Source organism: Eubalaena glacialis, chromosome 18, assembly GCF_028564815.1.
Source record: "Eubalaena glacialis isolate mEubGla1 chromosome 18, mEubGla1.1.hap2.+ XY, whole genome shotgun sequence".
Lineage (NCBI taxonomy): Eukaryota > Metazoa > Chordata > Mammalia > Artiodactyla > Balaenidae > Eubalaena > Eubalaena glacialis.
The window spans coordinates 4,840,396-4,861,786 of record NC_083733.1 but is presented as its reverse complement, the minus strand read 5'-3'; the positions used below and the strand labels follow the sequence as shown (position 1 = coordinate 4,861,786).

General features: G+C 57.9%; 2 protein-coding genes across 7 annotated transcripts; one reads left to right on the top strand and one right to left on the bottom strand.

Annotated features, from left to right (window-relative positions):
• Nucleotides 1–214: 214 nt before the first annotated feature.
• Nucleotides 215–9,110, bottom strand: TAF1C (TATA-box binding protein associated factor, RNA polymerase I subunit C). 6 transcript variants are annotated; one of them, XM_061174590.1, is made up of 15 exons: nucleotides 8,964–9,110; nucleotides 6,343–6,566; nucleotides 5,179–5,260; nucleotides 4,900–4,997; nucleotides 4,735–4,824; nucleotides 4,566–4,639; nucleotides 3,698–3,936; nucleotides 3,485–3,601; nucleotides 3,283–3,400; nucleotides 3,126–3,197; nucleotides 2,847–2,982; nucleotides 2,547–2,690; nucleotides 1,872–2,046; nucleotides 1,648–1,785; nucleotides 215–1,570 (listed from the first exon to the last, which is right to left on the bottom strand). In XM_061174590.1, the coding sequence occupies exons 2-15, from the start codon at nucleotides 6,478–6,480 to the stop codon at nucleotides 708–710; spliced, it is 2,484 nt and encodes an 827-aa protein (XP_061030573.1). In that variant the 5' UTR covers nucleotides 6,481–6,566; nucleotides 8,964–9,110; the 3' UTR covers nucleotides 215–707. The 6 variants fall into 6 exon arrangements, with proteins under 6 accessions (XP_061030573.1, XP_061030572.1, XP_061030568.1 ...); XM_061174589.1 differs by having other exon boundaries at nucleotides 4,735–4,997; XM_061174585.1 differs by having other exon boundaries at nucleotides 3,283–3,601.
• Nucleotides 9,111–14,011: 4,901 nt separating this feature from the next.
• Nucleotides 14,012–19,682, top strand: ADAD2 (adenosine deaminase domain containing 2). The gene is made up of 10 exons (XM_061172414.1): nucleotides 14,012–14,471; nucleotides 17,261–17,401; nucleotides 17,753–17,800; nucleotides 17,888–18,013; nucleotides 18,096–18,246; nucleotides 18,324–18,491; nucleotides 18,566–18,795; nucleotides 18,891–19,134; nucleotides 19,371–19,491; nucleotides 19,578–19,682. The coding sequence occupies exons 1-10, from the start codon at nucleotides 14,012–14,014 to the stop codon at nucleotides 19,680–19,682; spliced, it is 1,794 nt and encodes a 597-aa protein (XP_061028397.1).
• Nucleotides 19,683–21,391: the final 1,709 nt, after the last annotated feature.

The window sequence follows — 21,391 nt, the reverse complement described above, 5'->3', positions numbered from 1 at the left end:
AGACAAGGACCATTCCTCTCTTCACATGTGATCAGAAACCTAGGTCCCGCCCCAGGGCCCTGTGTCATTCCCAGGGGGTGTTCTCCCTGCAAGAGGGCAGACTCTTCACCGGAGCCACAGAGCTGCGGAGGACGCGAACCTGACGCGCTGAATGTCGAAAGCCAAGTAAGGGGACGCAGCCCAGCCTGAGAAACTTGATCGTTCAAAACCAGGCTCAGCTGACAAGTTTATTCAACCCCTAAACGTGGGTCCAAAGTGCCTCCCTCTACAAAACGTTAGATGGTGCTAGAAACCGCTTCACACACCCACACCTAACACCCAGCAGTGGAGCACCGGCAGGCTGGGCAGCTCACTTCACCGTCACCGCCACGTCCCCGGGGGCCCGTGCGTGGCGGAGCCCTCGGCCGCCTGGAGCCCCCGCTTTCCGGCACGACACTGTCGGCTAGAGGGGATCCCGGCGACACTGACCTTCAGGACGGGGCTCCCAGGACTTCTCAACGTGCCCCCGGGAGCACGAGCTACAGGAGAAACGACTACCTTGTGCTCCTTCCTCCAACGTGGACTCAAATCGCTTCTGAATGTCTCCCGCAGTCACGAAGGCCTTCGGAAAGCAGGAAGGTCTGCACCCTGGCCCGTTTCAACCACAAAAGGCACAGCTTATGCAGGACAAAGGGCTCCCTGGAGGTGGGGGGCAGCTTCCCTGGGCGTCAGAAGCCCATGCGGGGCTTCTTCCAGTGTGGCTGAGAGCCGGAGCGGACGGCTGCCCGCTGCCGGGAGGGGGTGGCCCGGACGCTGGAGGTCTGGGAGGAAGGCACAGAGGCAGCCCCCGGGGCATCCCCTCGGAGCGGCAGCTCAGCCATGTAGTCCCGGAGGGTCTGCTGCCGCTCCGAGGGGACGCCCCGGGCCCACAGCTCCTGGGTGGACTCCTGGGAGGGCGGGGTCACTGGGGGCTGAGGCCTGGCTTCGGGGAGTGTCCGCTCTGGGCTGGGAGGGGGGCTGGTGGCGTCTGAGAGGTCTAAGCGGCCGCTGAGTGAGGAGAAGGTGCTGGACAGTTGAGTCCGGCGCTTGTGCCGCTTGGGCTGTTTGCCGGGCCCCGAGCCGCTGCCCCGCCGCCTCTCCCACCAGGCCGCCGCCTGGCCCTCCCAGGCTGCCTCCAAACGCTCGCTGAGCTCGTCCTCGGGGCCTGGCTCGGGGGCGGGGGCCCGCTCTTCCGTGGGGAGCAAGCCCAGGTCCCTCGGCTGCAGGAGACGCCCTTTGGCCATGGCCATGCGAAGACCCTCTGGCGCTTTGCCCTCTGCCTTTTGAGGCTCAAAGCAGCCCAGCAGGCGGCGGTGGGAGAAGGTGGGTGCAGCCCACACGGGGGGAGCCAGGGGCACCTCCAGCAGGGCCTTCAGCCACCGGCTGCAGGAGGCAGTGGCCTGGGGGGTCCAGGAAGCCGTGGGGGCAGGAGAGTCAGGACCGGCCTCTCCCTGGAGGTGGAGGTGCTGGTGGAAGACGTCTCCAGCCGCCGAAAGTTGGAAGAGCGACAGCACCGGTGTGGAAGCGGAGGGTGGGATGGCGGTGGCCAGACCTGGAGGTGGAAGGACCGTGACCCCACAGCCTGGTGCAGGTGCGGCTCCTCAAACCCACTCCCCTGCCCCAGCGCACCTATGGCTGGTGCTTTCAGACGTTCCTGCAGCCGCCACTGACTCTTGGGCTCCAGCAGGGGGAAGGCAGAGAGGGAGTCGCTCCTGGAAGGGAGAGACTGGGGCGGCCCTGCCAGCCGGGGCGTGGAGGCCCCCTCTCCTGGAGGAGGGACAGACAGCTGAGGCCCTGCCCAGGCCCGGCCCCGCCCACCCTCCTGCCCGCCTCCTGCCCGCACCGCCCCTCACCTGCGATGTGCAGCAGCTGCAGCTCCCCACCCTGGCCCGCCAGGAGCAGCGGCCGCGGGAGGCCTGTGCGGGGCGGGGGCAGCAGCCGGGCCAGCAGGGGCGCGGAGGGGAGGCCGTGGTTCCACTTCAGCAGGGGCACCAAGGGGAGGCGCTCATCCACCAGGTACAGCGAGAACTGGGGGCCCAGGAAGAAAACAGAGGGGACGTGACTGAGGCATGGGAGAGAGGGACGGGACAGGTCCCCCTGGGTGGCCCCCTCCGGGGCCCCATGTGGCTCTCAGGGTAAGTCTCAGCACTCCGGGACCGGCCCTGACCGCCTCTCCAGCTTCAGCTGCCCAGCCCCGCACAGGAGGCACCCCCGAGCAGGTGGCACCGTCCCCTGTCCTGATGGCCTTGCTGGGAGAAGGGCTCTTGAGAGAGGCTTTCACCCAGCCTCCCCCAACCTCACCTGACCCTGGCACATACACCCGAGACACACCCACTAACACCCAGGGTCCTGAGGGGGCGGGGTGGAGCCAGACCTCCTCTCCCCTTCCGGACACGGGGGGACTGTCCAGCTCTGGCCACTGCCCCCCACGCCCACGCCCTTCCCCCTTCCCCAGCAGCTGTCCAGGACCGTCTCCAGTGACCGCCTGAGACGGTGCAGGACGGAGAGGAGGGGAAGGTGTCGCTCACCTGGGTGCAGATGAGGTGCAGCGTGGGGTGCAGACACTCGGGGCCACACTCCCCCAGGTACTGGGTGAGCAGGACCCGCTCCCCTTTCTGGCACGATGCTTCTGCCCCTCCACGAAAAAGCAGCAGACCACAGCCCGGCGGGCCCTGGGGGACACGGCCAGGTCAGCCAGCCCACAGTTCGCCATCTGTGGTGCCACCTGCTGCAGCTGGCCCGGGGCTCGCTGGCCCTGCAGCTCATCACGCCCTCTCGGGGGAGGCCCCCCACCCCATCCCCGCCATGGACCTGCTCTGCCCCCTCACCTGAGTGTCCACCATCTTCACTCCGGTGCGATCACCCACAGTCAGCACTCGAGGGTGGGCGGTGAAGTCTGCCCAACGCCAGGGAGAGGGGTCCCGGAACACAAGGGTCTCGGGGTCCTTGTAGATTTGCCGCAGCCTTGGGGAGACAGGCCAGCCATGGTGGGGAGACCGGCTGATGGGGGGAGACTGGGGTGACCTGGCCTGGGGTCCAGGACATGGGCCGGGTTCTGCGGGAGCCGTTGGTTGGGGTGGAGGGTTTTTATGGGGAAGGGGCGTTACCCGTCCTGGGGAGTCCACAGACAGATGGCTCCGGAACGGCTGCAGATGGCCAGCTCTCCAGGCAGGTGAGGGCTACAGGGCACACACGTGATGAATGCAGGCCACCCCCTTCTCCCATGCCCATCTCCACACAGACCAGCCTCAGTGAGCCCCTCACCTGAGGCTGATCCCTGTGGCCCCCTTCTCGACCTGCAACACCTGGAGAGGGGCCGGCTGCCCCTGCTTACTGACCTTCCACAAGGCACAGTGGTAGTCAGAGCGGACAGCCAGCAGAGCTGAGGGATGGAGAGGATCAGGGTCAGGGTCAGAGTCAGGCAACAGGTCAGTGAGTGGAGGGGGGAGGCGTCTATGGGCCTTACCTTCTCCCTGCACGGTGCGGGTCACCACCTGCCGGACAGGTCCCCGGAGCCGGATATGGCCAGGGCCTCCGAGAACCCGGGGCTCACTGCCTGGGGTCAGGCTGACCTTCTGGAAGTCTGGGCATCTCGCTAAGGATAAGTTCATGCGTTATGGCCACTCAAGGCTCCCAACTTCCCACCTGTCCCTAGAGCATGCCCAGCGAGGGAGGATACACAGCCTGTCCAGGGCGCCTCCTGCAGGGTAGACCAGCTGCCCAGCCCTGGGCGTCCTGCCGGGCACCCAGGCCAGCGCACCCCCAGTGAAGGCGTCATCCAGGAGCAGCTGCTCCCACCGCAGGGCCAGCTCCTCATGCAGCAGCTCCCCCAGGAGGCTCGCCACCGACGTGCTGAGGATCGGGCCCCCAAGGATGGAGAACCGGCGCTGGCGGTGGCTGAGGTAAGCCCAGGGACAGCTGGGGGCGGGAGGAGGAGGGTCAGGCTGTGGCTGATGGGGAGGAGGGCTGCGTCCCATCCCGAGGGAGGCCAGGTGTAGCAGACACATTCTTCATCACCCTAGAACTTCTTCCTCTGGGAAACCAGCCCACCCTATTCCTGTGCTGCAGTCACATGATCCAGGCCTGGCCACGTGGAGTCCGCCATCGCCCGGCCACAGGGATCGGCTCACGATGGGCATGATACCCAAGCCCAGCCAAGCCGACCACACCGTTCCCGGGACTTCTGCTGGCGCCTCAGGAAGGACACTAGCCCTTTCCCTGGAATCATAAACCACCTTGCTGCCACTTGGAAACAGTCTGTCTAGGAATTAAGCCAAGCAGAGGCAAGAGGGTGAGAAAATGAAGGGGTAGAGCCCTATCAACACCCGGACACCTGGATGCAGCCGTGCCTGTAGCGCATGAGCTTCCACTCTCTTCTCCCTTACGCGCTAGTGCAGCTGGGAGTTCTGCATGGGGCAGCGTGGCTCATGACTGCACGGGGCGTGTGGAAGCAATCTGATGGAAACCAGCATCCAGGCCCTGGTTCCCTCCACAGCCCCACCACCAGCTAGGCATACCCATCCTGTCCTGTCTCACTAGCCACTTGCCCCCAGGGCTGGTGTCCACCGAGGTCCTGGAGTAGCCTCTTCACGCTGACCACTGTCTTCTTCTTAGAGCGGCCCTGTGTGGAAAGGCCTCGTCAAGCTCACACGCCCTAGGGCTTACCCCGACGGGAAGTGGGGAGCCCCCTCTCCCGGCTGGCCAGGGGTTACTCACCCGTGCTCCCTCCAGTTTGAAATTCTCCAGCATCAGCTTCCCCAGGGGTGCAAAGGCTATGTCCCCATGGTCCCACAAGAACCGGCTGAGCTGCAGGAGGAAAGGAGGCCAGGTCACTAGGCACAGCCCCGGCCACGTGGCACTGTCCACCGTGGGGCCGCTTACCTGCTCAGTAACGTCCAGCACGGCTTGGGGCTGTCTACGGAACTGGTAACCTCCCCGGAAAAGCAGATCCTGGGCAGTCACGCCGGGGTCCCAGGGATCTGAGGGAAGAGTGAGGCTGCAGAAGGGCCCGGAAATGGAACCAGGTGTCCTAGGTGCCTGGAGGTGCCAAGGGCCCTGTAGGGCAGAATCAGCAGGGAGAGGAAAGGCCTCGCGCGGGAGCTGGGGGAGAGGAGCGGCGGGGAGCAGCTTGGGAGGGGGCCCCAAGGCCGGGATCCTTACCGGGACCAGGAGGCAGCAAGGGCAGCGGCCCGGGGGTGTCCGGCTCCCAGAGCAGGCCCTTGGCCACGTGCGGTGCCGCGTTCTGAGGAAACACAACCGTGGCCACAACAGAACAGTGAGTGTGCACTGGGCCAGGCGCTGCCACCCTCTCTTGTCTTTTATTAACTCATTCAATCCTCCCAAGGCACTGGCCAAACTGGTACGACGGTCATCGTCACTTTAACGATGAAGAAAATGGAGGCACAGCGAGGCCGTCCCTTGTCCCAGGCAGCAGCCACTAAAGTGAAGGGCTGGGATGTGAACCCAGGCAGTCTGACTTCAGTCTGTGCTCTCGACCTCCAGGCTGCACAGACTCTCGCAGGAGCCCCTGGCCTTTGAGCCTCACTTACACTCAGGAGACCTTGTGGTCACTTACTTGGGACGCCCACAGGCTGCTCCATCCCACTGCGGGGCTGGCCTGAGACAGCTCAGCTCCACACCTGGGGACGAAGGAGCGAGGCTCCCGAAGGGGCGGGTCTGATGTAAGCCCTTCCTTGTCAAGGGAGCCCCTCCCGCCCAACGCCAGTGTCTCTTTTAAATTTCTCGCCCACTTGCCTCTGCCTGGCGTAATCCTTAGCCAGCCTGTCTCCAAGTGGCAGCCAGATGTCTTAGGCTTCCGGGGAAAGAGCCGGCGTCCTTCGTGTCCCAGGAGATCTCCCCTCCCCTCCGCACCTCACCCCTACTGTACGGTTTCGGCATCCTTTCGGTTTCGCTCAGAGCTGTTCTCACTTTGTAATGATTTTATCCTTTGGTCTATTCACTGTCTATTCTCACTCAACCTAACTCTGTTCCATGGGGCAGGGAGCGCATCTGACTTACTCACTCTGGATTCCCAGGGCCTGGTAAGGCACCTGGCACATAGTAGGGGCTGTTCAGTGAGTATCTGTTGAACAAATAGAGGAAGGAAAGACGGGGGCCAACAGCTCCCACTCAGTAAATCCTCTGCGGTTGGCAGGGCATCCCAGGTCCCCAAAGGAGGGGATTCTGGCTCAGCCTGTGTCTTAGCAGATTTGTGCCAATGCCATCCCACCCTGCACTCCTGCCAACTGGTGTAAATGCTAGGATAGGGGGGCCAAGGGAGGGCACCCACCCTGCAGCCACCAAGGCTCTCCCTGCCATCCTCACCTCAGGACCTTGGGGCAGGGACTCCGGCAGGGTCAGCGCGTCTCTCCAGCTGCACATGAAGGACACGTCAGGGACATCGCTCAGACCAAGGGGGCCAGTCGTAAACAACGAGGGTGGGAGGGAGCTGGGGAAGTCCATCCTGGAAAACAGGAGCCACCCTGGCCTTGCTCAGAGACCTGAACCTGACAGCCACTTCCAGGGTTCCTGGGAGGGTGAAGAGTGCCCTAAGAGGAGAACAATTTCTTTGGGGAAGCAGATAACAAAGAACAAATGACTATGTCGCCTAATGCCTGACAGTAATAAGTGCTACGTTAAAACCAACCAACCAGCCAGGAGGGAGGGGACGGCGGTGGCCGAGGGGTGTGGTCTTAGCATCGGTAAGAAGGTGGCGCTCAGCATACCCTGAGCTAATGACAAGGCCGCTGGGAAGAGGGTACAGCAAGTGCAGAAGTTCTGGGGCAGGAAGTGTGGGAGAAACAACTGGGCAGCCATGGAACGAACTAGGAGGTGAGTGACGGGCCGAAGTCAGACAGGTGGCGAGGGGTCTGCTTCCAGCATGCTCTTATGTATTACATTATAATTACACGTTCATAGACTACACACCCCACACTCTACGCTGCGCTCCCAAGACAAACTCAAGTTCCCCAAAGCCAGAGACGAGTCTTATCTGTCTGCCTTCCCACTGTCAAGTACAGTACCTTCCAAAAAAAGGAACTGACTGTGTGTTGAATAATAATAAACTTATGTCAAAGGGCTTTGGTAAGTACAAAGTGCTCCAGAAGAATAAACAGCCATATCATCCCTCTTTTTTATTACCTGCAAAAATAAGAGCAGTGCTCACTTACTGAACGCCAGCATCTGCCAGACACGGCACTACGTGTTTTATTCTTCTGCCCCAATTATGGAGTTCAGGAAACTGAGGCTCGGGAAAGAGCAACTTGTCGGAGGCCAACAGCCTGATCCCTGCCCTGATTCAAAATCCAAGTTCTGAACCACTACTCTCCCATGCATCCAGAAGCAAACACCAGCCTTAGAGTCTCAATAAGCAAAAACCTTCCCCCTCGGAACTGCAGCTGCATTGTATCCATTCAGTTTGTAACCTCCGGACATCCATGTACCCTCGGCACCTGGCAAAGTGCCCACCACACAGTAAATGCCGGTAAATACTTGCCAACTGAATGAATGTGTGTTTCTTAGGGCACGTGTCAGCCTCATTCTAATTGTGGTTTATGGGTACAGCCTTATTTCTTCTTCGAGACTGCTCTCCAGGGGCAGGAACTGTATCTGATTCATTTCTGAGTTCCTGGCATCTGGCTGTTGCTGTCATTCTCTTCCGTAGCAGGAGAGGACAGTGGCGGGAATGCATCTTTTCACTGCAGGACCCTTTCACACTATCTCTCCACTTAAAAGGAACACCATTGCCCTTCCTACCCACCTACAAAATCCTCCTCATCCTTCAGATTTTCAGTCAGGAAGCCTCTCCCAGTTCTCCCAATCCTATCCCACAACACCCTGCATCCCTCCTCCAGAGCACACATTGCAATGTGTGATTAGACATTTAAAGGTAAAGCTATTTAATTCCAAACTGCTCTAAGAGTCCCCATGGGGAAGAGACTTTATCCCCAGTGCCTTGGTACTTACTACGTGGTAACAATCAGTACATAAAAACTGAAGGAACAGGGCTTCCCTGGTGGCGCAGTGGTTAAGCGTCCGCCTGCCAATGCAGGGGACACGGGTTCGAGCCCTGGTCCAGGAAGATCCCACATGCCATGGAGTAACTAAGCCCGTGGGCCACAACTACTGAGCCCGTGCTCTAGAGCCCGTGAGCCACAACTACTGAAGCCCGTGCGCCACAACTACTGAAACCCGCGCGCCTAGAGCCCGTGCTCCGCAGCAAGAGAAGCCACCGCAATGAGAAGCCCACGCACCGCAACGAAGAGCAGCCCCCGCTCGCCACAACTAGAGAAAATCCCGCGCGCAGCAGCGAAGACCCAACGCAACCAAAAATTAAATAAATGAATAAATTTAAAATTTTTTAAAAAAACAAAAACTGAAGGAACAAATCCAAGAATGAATGAAGGAGAGGAAAAAGGAACCAAACAGCCTCAAACAAACGCAGGCAGGCTGAAGGCGCTGGTGGAGCCCACGACCTCAGAGAAGCCCTGAGACAAGACAGTCTCGACTTCCCGCCCTCGCCCTGGGCTCTCCCGGCCCGTTTAGACCGCCAAGCCTGCAGAGTCAGTCGGGTCTGCATTCATGCCAGGCCGGGCACGACAAAAAGTGCGCCTGCAATGGGATGGGAGAGGGGATCCGGGCGGCCCTTCCCCTCAGACATCTACTCGCCCACTCCCTCCCTATCCACCTCTTCCCACTCCACCTCCAGGCCCCAGAATTTCAACCCAACAACAACAGCAGAGGTCTCGCATCAAGCGCCGTGTGCCAGACAGCTGTTGCTACCACGCTTTACATCGGTGGGACGCTCCCCACTCCATGAGCCAGCGGCTGCCAATAACCCACTTTGTAAAGCCTGGGCGACTTGTCCCAAAGCCACAAAGCTTGGGGCCCGTGGACTTGAGCAGAGGGACCTGCCTCTGTCCCGTCCGGGCGGCGCGCGCACTTACGTGGCCCCGGCCGTGCCGTGCTCGTCTGGGAAACGAACCTCCGCGTGACGCTCGCCTGACCCTCGTGCCACGAGGTAGCCCGAGAGTGGCAACCTAGCTCCGTCGCCCTCGACAGGACCGCCCCACAACGGCGTTCACCCGTCTCTTGGGCTGGGCCGGAAGTGCTCCCTGGAAAGCAGGAAGTCCCGCCTCGCAGCCTGGCCTCACGGGCGCTCCAGAGCGCCGCCTCCCGGGCGGAGGGGGAATGCGAGTGCAGGCGGCGCTGTGGGCAGTAGAAATCAAATGCCTTCAAATCCCAATAGTGAAGTCCAGGTTGACGGGCGTGCGAACCTCACCTCTGCTTAACTAACTTCCTACTTTACAGGATTGTTGCATTAATTCACTCAACAAACACTGAGCACCTACTATAAGCCAGGCACTTTATTAGTCAGTAGGAATCCTACTGACTGTCTTTATATCCTGTGAAGCAGGCTTTCCAAATAGGAGTACAGGTACTGCTGGGAATGCATGAGGCTTTCCCAGTAGTCAGGCAAATACAGCTTTAGGCACTGGTTCCCAAATTCTAGCATGCATCAGCATCAACTGGAGGGTGTGTTAAAACAGAGTTTCTGATTCAGTGAGTCCGGGGTGGGACCTGATAATTTGTATTCCTGAGTTCCCAGGTGACGCTGATACTGCTTGTCTGGGGGCCAAGCTTTAAGACCTACTGTGCGATCATAAACATTACCCTTATCCAGCCCAGTAGTTTTCAGACCTGAGCGTGCATCAGAATCCCCTGGAGGGCTTGTTATAAGCATTTGCTGGACCACACCCCCAGCGTTTTCTGGTTCAGTAGGTCTGGGATGTGATCCAAGAATTTGCATTTCTTTTTTTTTTATTCAACTTTTTATTAATTTAAATGAATTCCTCTTAGAATTTAGTCCCAGAAAAAAACTTTCTCCTTACAAACTTTATGCTGCTTCTTTTTTTTTTTAGAATTCCACATATTACTTATTTTAATTTTTTTTTAATTGGAGTAAAATTGCTTTACAATATTGTGTTAGTTTCTCCTGTACAGTGAAGTGAATCAGCTATATGTGTACCTATATCCTCTCCCTCTTGGACCTCCCTCCCACCCCCACCCCCATCCCACCCATCTAGGTCGTCACAGAGCACCGACCTGCGCTCCCCGTGCTATACAGCAGGTTCCCACTAGCTATCTGTTTTACACATGGTAGTGTATTTATGTCAAACCTAATCTCCCAATTCGTCCCACCCTCCCCCCCCCAAAATTTGCATTTCTAATGAGTTTCCAGTGAGGCTGATTCTGCTGGTCCGGGCACCACACTTTGAGAACCACTACTTTAAACAGTCAATTTCCAAATTCTTGGCTTCCATCCATATAGATTTTATCTGGGAGGTGCTTGGCTTCGGACGGTTCCAGCTTTTTTCTCCTCTGTGGAGTGTTGACTGAGATGAGTGCTGAACAAGGGGGCTATTCCAAAAAGCAGAGTCCCTGCAGGAGAAAGTTCCTGAAAGACTAAGAAAAGCAGGCTCAGTAAGAAGTAGTGATGGAAGAGTTCAGGAGAGGGGCCGTGTATATATTATATTTTTTCAATTCTTTATTATTTTTATTATTGTTATTATTATTTTTGGCTGCGTGGCATGCGGGATCTTAGTTCCCCAACCAGGGATCGAACCCATGCCTCCTGTAGTAGAAGCGGAGTCTTCACCACTGGACCGCGGGGGAAGTCCCAGGGGCTGACAGTATTATGTTTGTTCATCTGAGTGCTGGTTACATGGCTCTGTGCCATGTGTGAAAATTCACTGAATGGTCTGTGCACTTTTCTGCGTGTATGTTATACTTCAGTAAAGAAGTTTTTTAAAAAAGAAAAGGAAAAAGGAAGAAAACTGCTGGCTGTGACACCTGATGTTACTGAGACTTCAACCTCTAGGTCAGCCTTCTCAGCTACCTTAGAAACAGAATCCAGAAGTCCATCTATGAGGGCAGGGATTCTTCTGTCTGTGTTGGTCACTGATGTATCCCAAACAGCTAGAAGATGCTTCATGCATATTTGAATCAATGGAAGAGGGCATGAATGAGATGGCTCTTCTGCGAAAGTATCAATACATTTACTTAAATTGAAAAAGCTAGGACTTCCCTGGTGGCGCAGTGGTTGAGAATCCGTCTGCCAATTCAGGGGACAAGGGTTCGAGCCCTGGTCCGGGAAGATCCCACATGCCACGGAGCAACTAAGCCCGTTGCTACAGCTGCTGAGCCTGCGCTCTAGAGCCCGTGAGTACAACTGCTGAGCCCGCGTGCCACAGCTACTGAAGCCCATGCGCCTGGAGCCTGTGCTCCGCAACTGGAGAGGCCACCGCAGTGAGAAGCCCGCACGCCGCGGCGAGGGGTGGCCCCCGCTTGCCGCAGCTGGGGAGGGCCCGTGTGCAGCAATAAAGACCCAATGCAGCCAAAAGTAAATAAATAAAATAAATAAATTTATTTTAAAAAAAAGAAAAAGCTAAGTCAGACTGTTTCTGATGAGAAGTAATTCCATTTTAGCTGAGTGCTTTGTCTATGAGAGTAAGCTTTGACGATTAAATCATTTGGAGAGTGTTTTTCATAAATGGAATAAGCTAAGTCTGCATCTCCATGGTTTTGGTGAAAACATATTGGAAAGATGATTACAATATATAATAAACTAGAAATTGCACCTTTCGTAACTCCGTGTGACTAAATAATTGGGGGATACATAGTCTTTCAAAATTATTTTAGGGGTATGTATGCCAAAAAAATTGAAGGCCTTTCATACTAGTTTCCTATTGCTGTTGTAACAAATTACCACAAACTTAGTGGCTTTAGACAACAAAACATCATACAGTTCTGGAGGTAAGAAGCCTGAAGTGGGTCTCATTGGGCTAAAATCAGGGTGTCAGTAGGGCCGTGTTTCTTTCTGAAGGCTGGGGGGAGACTTTTTTTTTTGCCTTTTTCAGCTCTGAAAGCTGCCTACATACCTTGGCTCATGGCCCCCTTCCGTCTTCAAAGGCAGCAATGGCCAGTTGAATCTTTCTCACAAGGCCATCTCCCTGATTTTGACTCTTCGGTCTCTTTCTGGTTTAAGGACCCTTGTGATTACATTGGGCCCACCCAGATAATCCAAGATAATCTCCCTCTCTTAAACTCAGCTGATTAGAAGCCTTAATTCCATCTGCAACCGTAATTTCCCCTTGCCATATGATGTAACATAGTCATAGGCTGAGGCGATCAGGATGTGGACATCTTGGGGGTACCATTACTTTGCCTCCCACATCACTATTTACATCACCCATCCAGCTTCTGCTCGGGGAGGCCAATTCCATTTCCTCCTTCCTTCTTTCCTTTCTATAAACAAGCTGTCAGTTTTCCTCTTGTTACTGATATATACTTAACATGCAGTAAAGTGTACAAGTCTTAAGTGTAGACTCATCAAGTTCTTACATACATATAAACCCACATAACCACCACCCAGATCAAGACAGAGAACATTTCCATCACTCCAGAAAATTCCCTGGTGCCACTTGCCAGTCAATACCTCCTTGAAGAAATTACCATGATTCTGACTCATCACCACAGATTAATTTTGCCAGCTCCAGAACTTTATATAAATAGCATCATGTGAAAGATAGTCTTTTTAGTCTGGCTTCTTTCACTCAACACACATATGTGATTGTGAGCACAAAAGTAGCTTGTTTATTTAAAAAAAAAAATTATTACTGAGTAATAGTCTATTGTCTGAATATATCACCATTTGTTTGTGCAGTTTCCTGCTGGTGACGTTTCTGGGTTCGGTGACTCTGGTGAAGTCTTTGTGGATTTGTGTAGCCATCATTCCACTACTGAACACCTGCTATGCTGTCCCTCTACTAGGTATAATTCTGCTCTCTGGGCTACACAGGAAAAAACCCCCATAATTCCTGATGCCAATTCTTGAAACGTTTGGGAGTTTGAATCTATGCCGCTCCCCGCAGCTGCTCTTCCCAAGTCAAATGTTACTGGTTCTACCAACTGCTCCTCCTATGCCTCCGTATTCACACTGCCCCAATCCTGGCTAGTGTTCTCAGACCCAAAGGTAGCAACCAGCAGCAGCAGAAAGAGTGACAAAGCTTACAGACAGTAAACTGAATAATTGGTCACGTTTTCCCATTCACTGGCTCCAAGACTGTTAAAATTTCCAACCCCTTCAAGCAACTGTGTTGCATCGTAGCAGGCCATGTGTAACTTGTCTTCATCCCTAACTTCATTTTATTTTTGTTTTCTCTCCTTCATCCCTAGTCCCTCATCTTAACGAATTGTTGTCTTGCGATATTTTTAGGAACCAATCCAAAATCCCTTCTGGAAAAAAAAAAAAAAAATCGGGGGGGGGGGTGGATGGGTGGACAGTACCAAATGAGTAATTTTAGCTAGAACACACATGGAGCACTTACAGTTGGTTTCAGGAAGGCCTACGGCGAACAGTTTTTAAATGTAGGTCCTAAAGATTCTGTGGGGCTGCTGCAATTGCAAACACCTTCATTTATCGAAAGAGGACCGACTTTCCGCCTCCCCCTGCCCCTCCGCCCCCGCCCAGCTCAATTAAGCAGCTGGGGGCACCCTGGCATGACGTGGCGTGATTTGGGAGGCATCCTAGGATGGGAGCAGGGGTGAGGTGCTCGACTTGGGTCCCCAGACCCCTCCCCTGGTCTCTGCCTCCCCAATACCAGGCAAGGGCAGAGAAGAAGCTAATGGGAGTGCCCAGTGCCCGATCCCCACCTCACACCTGAAGCCCCGCCCCCCGGAGGTAGGATGTTGGCCAGGTGGCCACTCAGTCCACATCCAACGGTCTGGGAGACTGGCCTTCCCATTGGCTGGGCACACTGTCGGCCACAGCTTTATGGGCTCTCATTGGCTAGGAGCGAGGTAGGAGGCGGAGCTCTCCATGCGCTGTCTGTCATGCCACGTGCTCCCCACGCGCGAGCTCGCTCTCGCGTGTAAAAGGGCGCGGGTGGCGTGAGAACGTGCCCACTGTCCTCTCGGGTCCTCGCATCCGGCCATGGCTTCACAGGCCAGCGCAGCCCTGGGCGCGGACACCGGTGCCCGCAGGAAGCCCCGCCTGGCGGCGTCATTGCAGATCAGCCCCGGGCCCAGCCCCAGGAGGCCTTCGGCCAGCCTGGGCCAAGACCCCTGGGAGACCGCGCCCGCTCCCAACTTGGACGACGCCGAGCAGGGCGGGCAGCTCCAGGCCTCGGCGACGGGGCATGGTGGGCCTGGGGTGGGGGCCCATGCCCGGGAACTGGGGGCAGCCCGGGCACGGGAAGACTCGAGGGGAAGGATGGGGGGGTCCCCGAAGGTCTCCTTTCCGTCCGCAGGGCCCGCCGGGGAATTCCCGACGGCGGCCAGACAGCTGGGCCTGCAGCTCAAAGACCCGCCACCGGGCCAGGCTGTGGCCTTGCTTACTCAGTGCGCGGCCAGTCTGGGAGTGTCCCTGATCTTCCGAGAGGACCAAACAGCAGGTGAGGCCCAGGAGGCTGGGACGGGCTGTGTGCCCTGGGCCGACCCCAAATGAAGCAGGAGATCTGTGAGTTGGGCCTGAGCCTGGTGCCCGAGGGTAGGCCCTGCTGTGAGCAGCGTGGTGCCAGGAGCACCAGGTATATCAGATTTCTAACTGGCAGGTCATGGCCACATCTGAAGCTTGGGTTGGTTAAAGGACCTGCCTCAAGCTACCCCAGCCTTTCAGCAGGCTTTTTTGAGGGCCAGTTACATACAGTTAGAGTTGCCATGCCAGCACTGGAGAGGAGATACCTGAGTGAGGGCCAGCCCCAAAGTCAAAGACATTATCAAACACAGCTTGATGATGGCAACACTGCAAAGAGATGTAATCATTACAATCCTCCCCCTGCCCTCCCCAAGAGCAATACACCAGGTCCTAAATTCAGGTTCCCAACTTTAAGCCAGCACATTCCCTGCTTCTCATGAGGCAGCAAGAGAATCATCCCTTAAGCTTTTGGGAGCATTTGTAAAACCTCCTAGGAGAACCCCAACAGAACAGCTCAAAAAGAGATAATGTATTAAAAATCTACCCGGGATTTGTTTTAATCAGGTATGGTAAGACAGCAGACGTGAGAATGATTGCCGTGAAGGAAAAAGTACAGATCCCTAGAAACAGGAGGCACGGCTTGCCATGCCGGACCATGTGGGAAAGGATGGGGGTGGTCAGGAGGTAGAGGAGAGGGGAGAGCACAACCCAGAGCCTTTATTGGGGTTTTCTTGGGACAGAATGGTTGAGGCAGGGTAGGAATGCAGAGTAAGTTTAGAACTGAGGAAGGCAAGACAGTAAGTTTAGGGGTTAGGGGTTGGTTTCTAGTTGTCTAGTACCTGACCTGGGGGGTGATTTAGGGTATGGGGAGCATTGGCTTGTGTGAGAGTTTGGTGGTTGGGGTGTGAGCTCTGGATTCATTGGTTTCTATATGAAAGGGCGTGCTTGCAGGGGACTCATTTGCTATGTCGAGGAATTAGCTAGCCCTGGGAGGGTCGGTCTCTCCAGGATCAAATCCCCAAATGCCAGAGCATCAGGAATACAGAAATAAGGCAATCGATTCAACAGCAATGATGCTAGCTAACATTCATGAGTTCTGGATGATGGGCCAGGTGTTGTTTGAAGGCCTTCAGACAGTAACTCATCGAGTCCTCACAAGTATTCCTCGAGGGAGCACAATACCGTTACCACCACTTCACACATGGGGAGACTGAGGCCAGAGAGGCCGTAGCCGAGAGGGGGCAGTCTGCTTTCAGAGCCTGTGCTGAACCACTGGGTAATATTGCCCCTCCCTTCTGCCTAAGGTCCCCCTTTCCACTGTTTACATGCGTAGGCATATTTTCAGTCATTTTTATTTTTTATTTTGGTAAAATTTCAAAGAATAGTATAAAAGAGCTCCCCTAAACTCTTCACCCAGATTCTGCAGTTCACATTTGCCACACTTACTTTGTGTACGTCTCTCTCTCTCCCTCCCTTGTATATATTTATATATAAATATCCACATTAATTTGTCGTGCACAATCTGAACACTGATTTACTGCTCCTTAAACACTTCAGTATGTATTTCCTAAGAACAAGGACATCGGCTTATATAATTGCAGTACAATGATCGAATTCTGGAAGTTGAACATTGGTATGATCCTATTAGCTAATTACCATTCACATTCAAATTTTGCCACTGGTCACAATAATGGGCATTCTTTCCCAAGCCAGCATGACCTATCACATTAGCTCTTACACCTCTTTAATCTCCTTTCATCTGAAACAATTCCTCGGAGTGTCTCTGGCTTCAGGACATTGATGTCTTTGAAAAGTAAGGGCCGGTTGTTCTGTAGAAATTCCATTCACTTGGGTCTGTTTCCTCAGGATTGGGTTCAGGTGATGCGTAACCAGCAGGAGCGCCTGTAGAAACCTTGTGCCCCTGGCTGTGCATCCCACCAGCAGACCTGAGATCTGTTTGTCCTGCCCCTGGGATGTCAGCTGGGAGGGCCTGACTAGGGTGGCGTCTGCCAGGTGTCTTCACTTCCCCCTGGGTGCGTCATCAGTCATCCGAGGGGGGCATCTCCAGGTGGTGTGACTATCCTGTTCCCCAGAACACCGTCCCCTCGTGGTTCTAGCATCCTTTGATGATTGTTGCCAGATTTAATTGTCACCCCGCTGGCTGCCGTGGATTCCTGATGCTAGCCTTCCTTCTGCATCTACTAGTTGGCATTTTTGATGCCCTTTTAAAGTAGGTGAATCTCCGTGCTAGGGAGGGGTACTGAAATGTGGGTTCTCTTCTAAAAGGGAGACCTTTGGGCAACCAGTTTAGCAGCAGGTGCCAGTAAATACCGCGAACGGAAATAAATTTATGCCCTTTGACCAAGTGATCCCAGTTCTAGGATTTTCATCTGTCTCTGTTGTGTCATAAGTAACACCTGAAGTGGTAGTGTTTGGAAGATGACCCTTTCAAATGTAGAAAACAAATAGAGCTATGTGTTTGGGGAAAGACAGGGGACCTTCATCCTGGGAACAGTGTAGCCCTGGATGTGGGTCCTGGCACCACATGGGCACACTACCTGCCCTTTGTGTGCTCCCTCTGTAAAGTGGGGTCATAGGGACCTATTTCAGAGGGGCTAGTGAGGATTGTGAGTGGGCATGGCCTGGGTGGAGGTCAGCAGGCCTGTCTCCTTGTCATCCTCACTGGCAGGTGTCATGGCTCTTCTAGAAAGGGCCCATGATGAGGATAAGGTGCATGGTGCTACTTCTCAGCCCCTCCTTCCCCAGACCCCTGCTTGCCCTTCTCTGTGTCCGTGGAGCTGGATGGGGTGGTCTGCCCTGCGGGCACCGCCTACAATAAGCCAGAGGCCAAGCAGCAGGCAGCTCTGTCTGCCCTCCACTACATCCAGCGTCGGCTGGAGAGCCCAGGTACAGGGGCAGGTGACCCAGGGCCCTGAGCCCCGGCGGGGGCGGGTGCATGTGTGTGGGGAGGGGTGAGTCGCTGCGGAGACCATCTGGGCATCAGGACCCGGCCCGCAGGGAGCTGGGGGGGGGGCCGTGTGAGCTGACCCCGGCCCTAACGTCCTTTGAAGGACGTTAGCAGTCCCTGGGGACAGGGACTGCTGGGGGCAGCCCAGGAACTTTCGGCTTCTGGAGGATGACGCCCCCACACACACACATACACCGCTTGCCAGTGGGACTTCTTGGATTCCTGAAGGGCACAGGACAGGAGGGCAGACCCCAGCACCTACGGCAGCCCGCCCCTTGTCTGTCTTCCAGAGACCCCAAAGACCGCCAGCCGGCCTCCACTCGCCCCCCTGAGCATCGGTAGGTGGGCCCCCATTGACCTGACCCCTGGCACGGGAGGGGCGTGGCCTGTGGGCCCCCCACCTCCGCCCTCTCCCTCACCCGCAGAGAACATCCTGACCCACGAGCAGCGCTGCGCAGCCGTGGTCAGCGCCGGCTTTGACCGCCTGGTGGACGCGAGCTCGCAGTACTGGGCCTGCAAGGGGACTGTGGCCGCAGTCATCCTGGAGAGAGGTAGGGCTGGCCCTGCCCCTCACCTCGGAAGGCCCCTGGGCCTCTCGCTTCAGTCTAGTCATCTCTGCCCCCTTCCCCGCAGAGGTCCCGGGCGCCCAGGGCCACGCCAAAGAGATCTACCAGCTGGTGGCGCTGGGCACCGGCGGTGGCAGCTGTGCCAGGTGGCTGGACTTCTCGGGCCGACAGCTCCACGACTGCCACGGGCTGGTGGTGGCCCGCCGGGCCCTGCTGAGGTGAGGGGTCGGGGGCACCCTCTGCGGCCGCCCCGGGCGGGCCGGGCCGCCCCAGCTGCCGCTCCCTCCGCCCCCAGGTTCCTGTTCCGGCAGCTCCTGCTGGCCACGCAGGGGGGCCCCAAGGGCAAGGAGCGGTCTGTGGTGGTCGCCCAGCCGGGGTCCGGGCCCCCCTTCGCCCTCAAGCCCCGGATCTTCCTGCACCTGTACGTCAGCAACACCCCCAAGGGAGCTGCCCACGACATCTGGTACGTGGCGCGCCCAGGGAGGGCCGTGTGGGCGCGGGTGGGGAGAGCAGCCCTGAGCCCCACGTCCTCTGCAGCCTCCCGCCAGCCTCGGAGGGCGGCCTCCCGCACAGCCGCCTGCTCCGCCTGCAGGCCCACATCCAGGGGCGGCTGAAGCCCGTCTGCTACGTGGCCCCTGCGCTCCGCGACACCCACGTGGGCTGCCTCTCGGCCAGCGACAAGCTGGCACGCTGGGCCGTACTGGGGCTGGGCGGTGCGCTGCTGGCCCACTTCCTGCCCCCCGTCTACGCCAGCAGCCTGGTCCTGGGTGAGGCCCGAGGGCGGGAGGGCTGAGGCAGGCTGGGGCAGGGCGGGGAGCGTGGCGGAGACTCAGGCCTCGTCCTGGGCCTTCTGCCCCCACAGCCGACCCCTGCCAGAACACCCCGGCTCTGGGCAGGGTCATCCACGCCCGGCCCGGCCTCGACAGGGCCTTGGGGCCGTGCCTGCCGCCCCCCTACACCCGGACCACGCTGCACCTGTTTGAGGGGCCCTCAGTGGCCCCCTCCGACCCCCCCTCCAACACCTGCCAGGGCCTGAGCCTCAACTGGAGCCTGGGGGACCCTGACGTCGAGGTGGTGGATGTGGCCACCGGGCGTGTGAAGGCCGAGTGAGCGGGGCCCGGGGGCGGCGGGAGGGGCGCCTGGCGGTGGGGGTCCCCGGCCCCCTGCCCGTGGGGAAAGAGGGAGCATCTAGCCGCCAGCCTCTTACCGGTAATGTGACCCACCCCGTGACCCCCCCGGATTGTCACGGCGTGGAGGTGGTGTGAGGGGCGTGGAGCGGGCCTGTTAGTTTTGTCCTTCCTTGCCCTCCCCCGAACTTCGGTCCCTTTCTCTCCATCCCCAGCGCTGCCCTGGGGCCTCCGTCCCGCCTCTGCAAGGCTGCCTTTCTCCGGGCCTTCCGCCAGACTGCCCGTGCTCTCGGGAAGTCCCACCTCCTGGCCTTGAAGACCTATGAGGCAGCCAAGGTCAGCCGCTTCCCTGCCCCGCAGCCCCCCTTTCTCCTGCACCCCCAGCAGGCATCCTCTCTCTACCGTCTCATCTCCCGCCCTAGGCTGGGCCCTACCAGGAGGCTCGCCAGCAGCTGTCTCTCCTCCTGGACCAGCAGGGCCTGGGGGCCTGGCCCTCGAAACCACTGGTGGGCAAGTTCAGAAACTGAAACAGACGTCCGGGCCCGAGGTCCCTGAGCCCAGGCAGAGCCCGCTGGAGGAGGGCCGTTTCTGGGCGGGGGCACGGGGCGGGGGAGGGTGATGCACGGGGGCACAGGGTGAAGCTGGGGGTGGAGGGAGGGCCTGGCGTGCTGGAGAGGTGGGGCGGCTACATATTCGGGCTTGAATAAAGAAGCTGTTTCTGGTGGTTCCGTGTGTTGTCGGCTTTCTGGCGGGGAAGAGGGGAGCCGTAGCCCCTCGGTTTGTGAAGGGAGAAGCCCCTGTGGTGGCCAGGGCTCGGCTGGAGCCCTCCTCACAGAATCACTGCGTCGTCGCCCAGCCTGCGCGCCTGGGGGCGGCGGTGTGGTGTCTCTGGCGGCGGGTGTGGGAGCGTGTCCTCCCTGGTCTCCTTCCTTTCCCAGGGCTCGCCTGGCAGGGCAGGGGGAGAAGGGTGGCACCTGGCCAGAGGTGGCAGCCACGAGGCCCGTAGAGGCAGCTGGGTCGGCCCAGCCGCTGCCGGGAAGGGTGGCTTTGGGAGGAGAGGTGGGCCCCGGGCGGGCGGCAGCCCCAGTTCCTGCCCTCCGCGTCCTCTGGGTTCCCGCGAGTGGGTGGGGCAGCGCTGGGCGCCAGCAGGAGGCTCACGCAGAGCTGAGCCCAGGCTTTCTCCGGGCCGCCCCAGCTGTCACACCGGCTGAGGCTGTGACCGCCCGAGCCCCTGTGCCTGCCGGATGGGGGCTGCCTAGCCTGCCTCTCAGGCCAGGTGGGCGGGTCTCCTTACTTCTCCTCGGGGGGCTGCAGTGAGTCTGTGGGGACTACCAGGCTCTCCAGGGACCTTGGGTGTGGAGGGAAGATGCTGTACACTGCACACGTGCACACACGCACACGTGCACACACACCCACGCACGGGTCTGCAGGCCTGGGCGCCACCCCAGCCTGGGCAGGGCCCGCTGAGCAGGAGTACAGGCAGCTTTGAAGTCTGGGGACCTGGGGCCAGGGGGGGCTTGAGGACCACGCCAGCCCCCAGCCCCACACCCCGTGGCCGGACGCTCCCTGCTCCCCCAGCAGTTTCAGGGTTCACAACTACAGACTGCTCTCCCCGGTGGGCTGGGAAGCTGGGCCAGGCCGGAGCAGGTGATGGAGCCCTGAGATAGCATCCCCTCCCTGCAAGCCACCTCCCGGCCCCGGGTGTGTGTGGCCTCGGCTGCCGCTTAACCTCGGTGCACTCGGGTCGACTCATCTGGAGAAATAACTGGAAGGCCAGCCCAGGTGGCCTGTTCTCCTCCAGCCCATCCGGCCTCAGGCTGGGCTTTCCCTCTGCCTGTCCGCTGGGCCCGTGCTCTCTCCCTTTCAACCAGTGCCGCTGTCAACGAGGGGACGTGGTGGCAGAGGAAATAGCTGACAGGCTAGAGGCTCTGGAGGCCCTGCACCCGAGGCTTTACAGATGCTGTCATATCGAAGAGGTAGATGCTGTCGCTGCCCCGCTTACTGGTGAGAAAACTCCCAAGGTGAAGTTGGGTAGCCTCCAGAAGAGCACGTGGGGTCAGGATGCAGCTGCGGTGCCTGTCCAGGCACCTGACTTCCAAGCCCCTCAATCCCACTCACCGCCTGGGCTGCCACTGGAGTTGCTTCTGTGACCTTGGACAGAACCCCCGACCTCTTTTATACCGTGACTGGACCGTATGGTTCCAGGAGCTCCCTCCTGGCTCCGATCATCTCTCCT

What these genes read in the sequence shown, in the direction of transcription:
- TAF1C (XM_061174585.1), bottom strand. Translation starts at nt 6,480, where the DNA reads ATGGACTTCCCCAGCTCCCTCCCACCCTCGTTGTTTACGACTGGCCCC. An exon ending in AGGCGCCCTGGACAGGCTGT is followed by an intron (nt 3,602 to 3,697) that starts GTATCCTCCCTC and finishes CGAGATGCCCAG; the next exon opens with ACTTCCAGAAGGTCAGCCTG. An exon ending in TGCACCTCATCTGCACCCAG is followed by an intron (nt 2,047 to 2,546) that starts GTGAGCGACACC and finishes CTGGGCCCCCAG; the next exon opens with TTCTCGCTGTACCTGGTGGA.
- ADAD2 (XM_061172414.1), top strand. Translation starts at nt 14,012, where the DNA reads ATGGCTTCACAGGCCAGCGCAGCCCTGGGCGCGGACACCGGTGCCCGC. An exon ending in ACTCGCCCCCCTGAGCATCG is followed by an intron (nt 17,801 to 17,887) that starts GTAGGTGGGCCC and finishes CCTCACCCGCAG; the next exon opens with AGAACATCCTGACCCACGAG. An exon ending in AGACCTATGAGGCAGCCAAG is followed by an intron (nt 19,492 to 19,577) that starts GTCAGCCGCTTC and finishes CTCCCGCCCTAG; the next exon opens with GCTGGGCCCTACCAGGAGGC.